Raw genomic sequence first — 10,421 nt, forward strand, 5'->3', positions numbered from 1 at the left:
TAAGATATATGAAATGCCCTCTTTGCTCCGGATGAAAATGGGTTCCCCACTTTTCAGTATTGCTATCATGTCTTGATATTTTATTTGATCTTCATAGGATAAAATAAAAAATAAAAAAAAAGGATAGCACCTCATCTTCATCGAGGATTTAGGAGCGCTCTTGATCCTACTTCTCTAATAGATGAAATACTAAAGGGGTCTCGCCATGTGTTTTAATTCCACAAATTAATGAGGTTACCAGGCTCTGATACCATACCATGGAACCATTTGAACCAAAAGCTCGAACTGATAGTTAAGGACCAATCATATATCTTATATTAATATCTGACATACGAGTAATTACACATTCACTATATCAGAAAAGATCATCATTTAAAAACCACTACAAAAATAGGACATCCCACATTCCATAACATAGCCCTGGAAATCGTCGATTGTAGGAGACACACGTTTAGAACCAAGAACGTCTCTTGTAATGAGAAATATCAAACATATGACGTGGTCCCAGTCCATTTGACCCAAAATTAAAAAAAATTGTCATCATTATCACAATTCTTTAGAAACCGTACACCTGATACATGTCTCAAAGATCTCCCTAAGGCAAGAACCAAAATAGATGCCCACAAGCTTTGACCCTTGGGAGTGCAGCTCATTACAGACTAAACCTTGGGATATCTGATCCATATAATCAATGAATAGCTATTGAAGCCTTGAAAGACTTCGAACCAAGCTAACAAGGGGCATATGTTATTAGAGTATTAATTACACCACCCATGTGGACCAATAAGGAGCATTCCCGCTTCGTTACCTTCCATTTGCGTTAATACGTTGCGTCTACAACTGCCACACCTTTTTTTAAGCATTTATCATTTAAATGAATAGCCACTCACCTTACTAATATGAAAATTTTCATGTAGAATTACATATAGCATTGTGATTATTCAATCTGTGATGGGATCCGCTTCAATGGAAAACTTAGTTAGCATTTTTATTTGAGCTACAACATATTTATATATACACATCATATGATATAATTATATATTACATCTAAACCAATATATACATTGATTTGAGAGGAACCCAAAGATTTTGCAATACCAGAAACCTAATTAAAAAAAGAATCATAAATTGAGAAATGAATGTCAATTTCAGAACTACTTTTCTTTCTTTCTTTCTATCTATCTTTCTTTCTTTTTCCTGCTTTCCCTTTCCCTTTCCCTTTACCCCCACAAACAATTACTTCCTAAACGATCAGATTACAGTTGCGTTATACCATTAGTTGCTCCAGTATCTGTATTCTCTGTTTGTCTGATAACAAAGTGATCAACTATTTTAACAGTATTCAGTGGGTCCTGCTGAGAAGTAGCAGCTCGCCATTTACTTGGATATTTTCGTTGGTGACTCAACTGCTGCGGCTGCTTCGTTTCTGCATCCCAATGCGAATCCAATTTCCATTGCTTCGGTGTCTGCAGTAACATGCGAATACCTTACTATGACTGTCTGAATATAACATGAAATTTCACAGTTCTAACTAGCTGTGAGCTTTGATCTGTTTCCATATCCGAAACATATTAGGATAGTTCGACTTTAACAGTCATCTTTATGTCTATCAACGGATAGTAGTGAGGCGGCATCAAGTCTCAAATTGCAAATGGAAAACAAAATAGATTGAATTCTTACCTTATCAACTGCTAGGGTGAAAACTTCGAGATCGCCATCTTCTTTAATGTGGAATCGTGTGAATGACTTGTAATTAGCAATTCGAAGTGAGGAGAATGCTTCATCAAAGTGCAAGTGAAACCAATTGATGCAGATATACAAGTAGCTTCCAAAAATCAAAGAAACAACCGGTGTTGAAAAGACCCAGAAATAGAGGAAAACCGAAGCATAATAGATGATAGAACCTCCTCTTGACAGTGACGCAATCCCCTTCTTGCAAATATTACTCCGTGTCACAGCCATTACCTGATAATTTCTCTCGTGAATATTCTAATATCAGAGTATCATATTTCTGTAACATTAGGACTTCATTACCTCAGGAACATCAAAGGCAGACATGAGATATTTAATGCATGCTGGATAAAGCCCAAATGTCCATTGCTCTATACGAGATCGAAGGCCTGTAGGATCTGGAAAGTGCTCACTTTCCACTGATCTGTACCACTGATACAATGTGTGATATCCTGAAAAAATAACTATATCATCAACAAAATTATCATACAACTTCTTGAAGCACTACATATATGCCAATTAATGATAAATAATAGCAATTTCTAAAACCTGAGACAAGAAATGTTTTGTATAGTTGTAAAAAATTAGCATAAATTCAAAGCTAGCCAAATATGAATTTAATCAGCTATCTTGATGAGTTAAATTTGAGTGCATCATTAAGTGTGATTTTGGATATTAGTAACAAACTAGAAATGCATAAGAAAAGATGCAACTTACCTGAAGTTGCTAGCAGGTTATGCCGGATGCATGTCTCAACACCCAATTCCATGAGCAACATAAGAATGAGAGCGGCCAAAAGGTGTGAAGAAACATGAAGAATCCCAATAATAGCCCGCTTCTTCCTAGAAACTTTTGGTGGCACAAATGCAATAGCTGCAATTAGCAATAATAGAACACCAGCCAATGACACATAAGAATTTTCCAGCACGTGCAGAAAAACATTCCACACTGTGCCAAAGAAGCTCCCCAAGTGACCAGAAAATGTATCAGCTTGCAAGATGTGGTCGAGCTTGCACTAGAAACAAAACGAAGAAACTCAAGTCAATCATCAGCAACATAAAAAGAAACTGTTTGTAAACAACCAGTAAAACCTTCAATAAACTATGCCAGAATTGAGAATACTAAGAATGTAACACAAATTAGATGCTTACCTGTGGGAACATAGAAAAGCTCAACACGAAGTATATAACTCCACCAATTATATCAAATTGCCAGTTTTTCTTTCTGAACTTCAAAATGTTTCCCAATGCAATCTGCAACCAATAATAAAATAGCCAATAGCACTAAGAAATTGAAGGATTTATAAAAATCAATAGCAAGATTAGAACAAAGTTAAAGAAAAAAATAAATACCCTGCTTGAATCATCTAAAGAAGGATATGCAGCTTTCATCTCATACTTCGTTCCATACTGTTCTTCGAAATTACTAAAGACATGGGTAGGATGTAAAAATGCACCACCACAACCGTTTACAATTAGATGTTGAACATGAACAGGTCCATCAGAAGGAACAAATGAATGACGCATATAATGATGCAAGTCCCCAGCAATTCGAAGTTTACACCTTCCTTTCAAATAATGGCATATCAGGTGTGAGACATTCTTTCCAGAAACACCATTCCAGTACCAATCAAGCAGCCAATTTGGTTCATGTGTCATGATGATCACTGAGTCATTTTCTCCAACCTGAATTTCAGATGATCAGAAAATTATCAAACAACTAAAAGGGAAAAGATAGCCTGCTGCAGGTGTCAACCTAGATTTCCATAAGAATTCAAAAAAAATAAAGCACGGTTGTTTAAAATCCTGATTAACCAAAGGGCGACATCATGGAGGATCAAATACACAGACAGAACCTAAGAGTCAACACTCCATACTGGCTATAACGTTATCTAGAGGAAAGAGTTTCCTCATATTGAAATCAGCATTTGGAGTACGAGTAAGATGATAATACAACAATCTAACATATTTTCAGCAATGCATTAATGAACTAACAGCATTATGTCAAAAGGAAAAAAAAAAAAAAGATAAGACAATTCATTAAATGTGTCTCTAAGGAGTTGCATGCATCAAGTAAGTTTCTGTACAATGATCACCAATAGGATTCTCAAGTAAAATAACACCAAAAAAGCTGCAAAATCATCAATTCTTTATACATAATGCTTACTTGGATGAATTAATATGTTTTCGCATATGTATAAGTATAAAGGCTTGGCCTCAAGTATAAAAATTAATCTGAAAGTAATACATAATATAACACAGAATTTCCCTTCAAGTCAGCAAAGTAGCCTGCATAACTATAGGACTCTAATACCTAAAAAAACTTGGAAGGCCTCTTTCATGTATCGCAGAACAGTAGAATAGCCTTATATAAACGTAGAATTATCTATGTCCAACATTAATAATTAACAGTGTCCATGCTACCATGTGGATTTCCCTTGTAATAAAACTATATCAAGCATGATGGAAGAGCAGGTCAACAACAATCTTAAGTGGTCGTGTAGTTAGTTTCGATAAGTACCTTATCCTTTATTACTTCAGAAAAGAATTTGAACTGGTACACATCAATATCGTTATGGAGGGCTAGATCAAGACCAAAAACCCACCACCGTTTTGGGAGCTGCAACGCAAAATAACTCTTTTTCTGGGGCATAAACCACCCACCCAACCAGCTCTTGTGACATATATACCTCATAAAAGTATGAAGTCCATCAAACCAATCTGTAAAAAAGAAATAAATAAATTCCTTTTAATGGAAAAATACCACCTACCAACGAAACACATACCATTGTATTAAAGATTACAGAAATAAATGCATTAAAATAATTTGTGATGTTAAGAGCTTTCACAGAGGGGACAAAAACTTAAAAGGGAGGTTCATGAAGAAAAAAACCAACCATGGTTTCCAGGAATGATAAAACACTGAGGTCCATCATACTTCTTCAGTTCAGAAACCCCAGTAGGTAGCTCAGGCTTGTTTATAGCTACATGATCCTGTTCATACCATGATGGAGGCTGTAGAGCACATTCAAAAGGGGAAAAAAGGCGCTTCTCATATGTGAATGCTGATGGATTGGGATATCTACAGCAAAACCATAACAGACCAATAAGTTTAGTGATCATCAATGCTTCTAACCTTATCAGAGTGCATTCTTATATGCTTGCTACATAACCTAAATTATAATCTGATGATTTCAAAATTTAAGTAATACAAATCATCAACAGTAGGAATAAACTAAAACTTACGCAAGATCCCCTCCGATAAGAAGTAGGTTCCCACGCGGTAACGAAATAGAACCTTTTCCAGGAAGCTTAATGGAAGGCTGAGCAAGTAATCTTGCGACTGCATAAGATGAGTTTCCACCATCACCTGTATCAGCCATGAAATCAAACCATAAATCATCCTTGTCACTGAAGTGATCATACAGAAGATCTCCCGGCTGTACTCCATCTTCAAACTTCATCATTGCTGCCTGGTGATAAAGAAAAGGTAACACAGTCTAATTAAATTGCCAAAATGAGGGAAAAAGAAAACATAAAATAAGATTGAAAATTGAAATTAATTGTGAAAATAAAAGGAACCCGAAACTTATAATTGTTACTTGAACCAAAAAAGTAGTTAATGGAAGGAACTAGAACATATGTAGCACCATCATATTAGTTAATTCGATCAAGCGATCAAGCGATTTAAGAAGAAGAAAATTAATAGCAAATTTGTCAGTGATCAAATTACAAATGAGAGTCAATGACAGAAAACCAACTCAACAGTAAATCTCAAAAAGGCTTCTGCTACGATATTTAAAAAAGAGAATCGACCTTCTCAAAAAGTACTAGAGCAGTTGTTACAGCATTTCTCACTTGATTGATAACCATCAGTTGATGGTTCTATGACTAAGAAAATGCATTTTGTATCCTAAAAAACAGCTCCTTTCTTGTAGCATCAAAGGCAACTAAACAATAGCCACATATTAAGCGTGAAAGAATTCTTTTTTTTTTAAAGCCTCATTCAGAATGTATTTCATATATAACTCAACTTGAGCAGATACTTATAAAGTATGTAAACAAATATAACATAAAATGTGGAGCTATACCTGCATCATTCGCATGTCAAAGCGACCAACAAACACTGTCACTGATACCAAGAGGTCAAAAACCGTCTTAAATAAGTCAGCAGATGTTCTGCAACATGAAGCAGCTAGCAAAATGAACCAGCATTACAGAGTCTTTGGTAACCCCCAATCATCAAAAAAAAAAAAAAGCAAAGCAATAATGGATAAATACCCTGAATACCAAGGAACCATATCCAAAAAATCTGGCTTCATTTGCATTTCCTTCGACTTCTCGTACTCTTGAACTGATAGTGGGTGAGAAAGAGTCCACCTGTTCATTTCCATAAATTAGAAGGGAAAAAATTAAGCATAATAAAAGTTGGCAATAATAACTAATCAAGTAATAACCATCAAATGCATCAGTAACTCCAAAAGTAGGGAAGGCATATAAAAATAATGGCCACTGGAACTAGAGGAGCAAGGAATGACCAAACCCTCCTAAATTTTTTCACTCCTTTCATTCAAGAAAGAAGAAATGGAAGAACTATATGGAACAAGAAAAACCAACTACTTCCCTGCATAATTCAATTAATAAGAAAACAAGGTGAAGTTTTCTCACATAGAATGTGCATGATCAACAGGAATTTGTACATAAAATTACACAAGTAATGTGATTTAGGTTCAGAAAAGAAACATGACAAGTAATATGATTTATGTTGAGGAAATAAACATGCAGTGTATAAGATGATTGCACATCTCTTCGTTAAGACAGAGCTTCTTCTTTCTTTCTCTGTTACTCAAATGGTCCATACCATGCAAAAGTAGCTACACTATTTGTTAGCAAGGTAAATTGTAAAATACCAAAAATACAAATAAAAATGGAAAGAGCTTGTAAAATAAAAGCAGCATAATTGCTCTTAACATCTACCAAGCTCAATATAGAGTTTCTTTGTATACCTTATCTGAAGTAAAATAGGCCTAATACATCCCCAACCCCCCAAGCTGTCCAAAAACGGCAACTGACCCTGAACTTCAAAACATTAATTAACCCCCTCAACTTGCTTATTTCAAACAAATAACCCCTGAACTTCAAAAATGTATCAGCAGATTAGTTAGATATTTTGGACATCTTTTATTTCAGCTGTAATGTTATGTTGAATGTTTTTTTGGGGTTTAGGGGTTATTTGTTCCAAATAAGCAAGTTGAGGGGGTTTAGTTGTAACGTTTTGAAGTTCAGAAGTTCAGGGCTCAGCAGTTTTTGGACAACTTGGGGGGCTGGGGATGTATTAGGCCAAGAAACATACCATAAATAACAATGTGAAAAGAATAAAAACTCTTAAAAACAAACCAATTTACTTAGCTCACACCAAAGCAAAGATAGACCACAAGCATGTCTATATGAACCAAAAGAAACAATATATATAACAAAGTGAAAGAAGTAAAAGAAATCCCCAAAGCAACCAGTTTAGTTCATTCCTACAATACGCCACAATTGGACCCACCAATGTAAAGATGGATCAAAAGCACATGTTCAACTATCATATGGACTAAAAAAAAAATCATTGTAGAGAATCTTGTTATTTAGTCAATGCAAATAAACAATAGATCAAATTTCTATAAATCCTCTACGTCAAGTTATAAAGATCACCACTAACCCTGTTGATCTTTCGACGACATAATTGGCAATGTAAAGCCCAATAAAAGTAGCCCATAACGAATATATTGGAGAAATTTCATCAGAACCTGCACATTCACTACCATTGCAACCAATCTGCAAATCATATAATAACAGAAGAAAATCAAAAGAGTAAGGACCAGAAAATAAAATCATGCTCAAATTTTACAGAGTAGGATTAAATAAACCTAAATTTGTAAAACAATTACTGTTACCTCCCCATATATAACCCACTTAGACAAAAGTGGATAATCACTGGCAGAACCAACTGGAGCAAACCAAGATGAACAGATCTTATCTTTAAATTCATTCACCCGCAGGAGATTTATGATCCATGCGTTTCTCTCAGTTTTATTCCAAAGAGAAAACCAACCAGAATTCCTTCTTCCAAGTGGTCTATCTCGCAAGATAGCACGATTACCGCAATGGCTATAAAATACACAGCAGGCTACACTGAGAACCTAATTGAACACAGGGGCCAGGAAAACGATCAGAACAATAACAGCAACAAATCTGCAAGAGTACAAAATGTGATCCAGCACTTACAGCACAATTTTGGACAATGGTCAAGAGTTCAGGCCTCTTTCCAGCAACTTGGGAAACAAGACCAACATACCATAAGCCAAGGAAAATTATGTGGAAAACAAGAAGAAATAAAATGGAAGAGAGGTATATTGTCAAAAACAGTGACAAATTCATCCTCAAATCTACTCCCATTGACTGGAAACTGGGGAGGTGATACAGAGCTGCAACTAAAATCCAAGCTATGTACCTAAAGAAGGAAGTAAATATTCACAAGTTACTATAACCATAACCAATCGACTCAAATGAAGGCTCTGAAGTAGAACACTTACCACCGGCTGAAATTTGAATAGCTGGGTTTGATAGTCTTCTCTAAAAATGGAGAAGAAAAGAAATAGAAGAAACCAAGTAGGCAGCCATACATAGACCACCACTTGACATTTTTGTCCAGCTTTTCTATGAGTGTGTGCATGTTGTCTGAAGAAATAAAAAACAGGCAACCCACAACCACAGCAATGATGGCATGGCGTGAATGTTCATGCGGGTAAGGATACGTATGTGTAAAAATTGTCCTTACCCTCTCCATTTTGAGGCTGTCTAGTAATCTATCAGAACCCATCAAGCAATCTCACAACAATTAATTCAAAGCTTCCGGAAATAACCCAGACTTTAACCACCAAAAATAACAGCTTTAGGATCCTGAATCCTGACACAGTTCAAGAAAATAGAAGTGTTAAGAAAGTACAAAGTTTGCAATAGTTAGTGAGAGGCAAAAGAAATCAAAACGAACACCAAAATTCAGAATTTCGTGTTTTTTTTTCCTTTTTCTTTCTGATCAGTTCAATTCTTAGACACCACCAAGAAAACTGTCATGAGAAACAAATGACACGCAATTGCTTATATAGTTGGACACCACGACAAGAGAGAGGAGAGTAAAGATAACGGTTTTTGGGGAAAATGAATTGAAATTATACTCAAATATAGCATTAGGGTTCACCTTAAAAACAAGAAAATACAGATAGCATAAGTGCAAGCAAAAGAAAAGAAAAGAAAATTGAAGAAGAATCTGAAATTAATTGCGTCAGAAAGTATAGAAGAAAAAAGGGAATGGGGGAAATACCTCGCAAAGAAAAAAGTGGAGGCGCGAGCAGATAAAATGGGCAGAAAGAGAAAAAGAGAAAGAGAAAGAGTGCATGTGGAAGCAAATGCAATGAAGAGGTAGAGAAGAAGATAGCTTAAGCCGACTTGGTATCTCAGAATGTCTGACTCCAACATAACTATGGCATATTCTCTTCAACCTTCCTTCGCTTTGCAGAGGTTTTTTTTTTTCTTTTTTATTTTTATTATTTTTTAATCCTGTTCATTTCTATCTATACTTTTTTTTTTTTTAATTGGCAACTTTAGATTAATGAATAGCAACCAAATTGAGGCAGGACGGTCTGCTATAAACGCAATCCGTCCATTTATATCTACCGTCCACGCAATAAAGAATGAACTATTCCTCTATTGTTTTCTCTATGCACAAAAAGAAAGTACAACTATGAAAAATAAAACTCCATTTATGAACATCTTAATACTGGAAAATGAGATAGAACTTCCGTAGATTTTGTACGATAATTTAGACGTCAAATTCAACTATGATATAGTTAAAACTATAATCCCTTGCAAGTAGTAACCCTTCAAGAATTGTTTGATGCTCCGCCTCCTCTACTGAAGTGCAAACACCAATAGAAACTCCACCCGACGCGCATTTATAATGACCAACCCCGTCCTACACGCATAGCCATTCATTCCAATTTTGACATCACAATTGATTTTCATAATGCCGCTCGAAGGAGGGCTTCATACTCTTAGAAGACCACGGGTTAGTGAATTAGAAATCGGGTCATTTGTCGGCTTTGTAGAGTTAGCAATCATATCAGTGTCGTATTTTTGAATAAAAACAGCAACCTTGTTAATTAATATCCTCGATTCAGTCCACTTGTGCTCGTGAAGGAATTTATTCCGCTGATACCACAACCACCAAAGAATGACCACCACTCGTTTGATTACACCGGAGGCAGCCCTTTCACGCAGATGTCCAACCAGATCCGAAAATCTTTAGATAGGATCTTGTCTACTCGGACAGACAGTTCCGTCACCTTCCACGCTTCCTTCGCCGTTGTACATGATACAAAAATATGATAAATAGTTTTGACAGAGTGTAGGCATACCTGACAGTTGCTATTGCAATTGATTCCACGTCTGATCAGTTTTCTTTTAAATCTGTATTAATTGGCTTACAATATTTTCCCTATTTCACAATTTAGGTGTACAACATATACAATCTTTTAGTGCCTTCCCGTACAGTCAGTAATGATGACTGTTAACGCGAAGTCAAAACGTCATGTTAGCAATTTAACCTCTCTAAAAGTCAAAAGTTGATCGTTCAACTCGAAATCAACG

General features: G+C 35.7%; 1 protein-coding gene across 2 annotated transcripts; it reads right to left on the bottom strand.

Moving 5' to 3' along the window:
• Positions 1-954: 954 nt before the first annotated feature.
• Positions 955-9,399, bottom strand: LOC136235226 (uncharacterized). Of its 2 annotated transcripts, XM_066024810.1 has the most exons (16): positions 9,097-9,399; positions 8,309-8,682; positions 8,001-8,226; positions 7,670-7,915; positions 7,435-7,550; positions 6,012-6,110; positions 5,822-5,909; positions 4,977-5,203; positions 4,628-4,812; positions 4,252-4,451; positions 3,084-3,416; positions 2,883-2,984; positions 2,449-2,746; positions 2,035-2,183; positions 1,681-1,965; positions 955-1,466 (listed from the first exon to the last, which is right to left on the bottom strand). In XM_066024810.1, the coding sequence occupies exons 2-16, from the start codon at positions 8,593-8,595 to the stop codon at positions 1,257-1,259; spliced, it is 3,051 nt and encodes a 1,016-aa protein (XP_065880882.1). In that variant the 5' UTR covers positions 8,596-8,682; positions 9,097-9,399; the 3' UTR covers positions 955-1,256. The 2 variants fall into 2 exon arrangements, with proteins under 2 accessions (XP_065880882.1, XP_065880884.1); XM_066024812.1 differs by lacking the exon at positions 9,097-9,399 and having other exon boundaries at positions 8,554-9,070.
• Positions 9,400-10,421: the final 1,022 nt, after the last annotated feature.

Source organism: Euphorbia lathyris, chromosome 7 (assembly GCF_963576675.1).
Source record: "Euphorbia lathyris chromosome 7, ddEupLath1.1, whole genome shotgun sequence".
NCBI classification, from domain to species: Eukaryota; Viridiplantae; Streptophyta; class Magnoliopsida; order Malpighiales; family Euphorbiaceae; genus Euphorbia; species Euphorbia lathyris.

Excerpts from the sequence above, each read along its gene's own strand:
- LOC136235226 (XM_066024810.1), bottom strand. The coding sequence starts at position 8,595 with ATGGGTTCTGATAGATTACTAGACAGCCTCAAAATGGAGAGGGTAAGG. Across the intron at positions 8,227-8,308 it reads TATTCAAATTTCAGCCGGTG|GTACATAGCTTGGATTTTAG; the intron begins GTAAGTGTTCTA and ends TTCCTTCTTTAG. Across the intron at positions 7,551-7,669 it reads AGTGGGTTATATATGGGGAG|ATTGGTTGCAATGGTAGTGA; the intron begins GTAACAGTAATT and ends TATGATTTGCAG.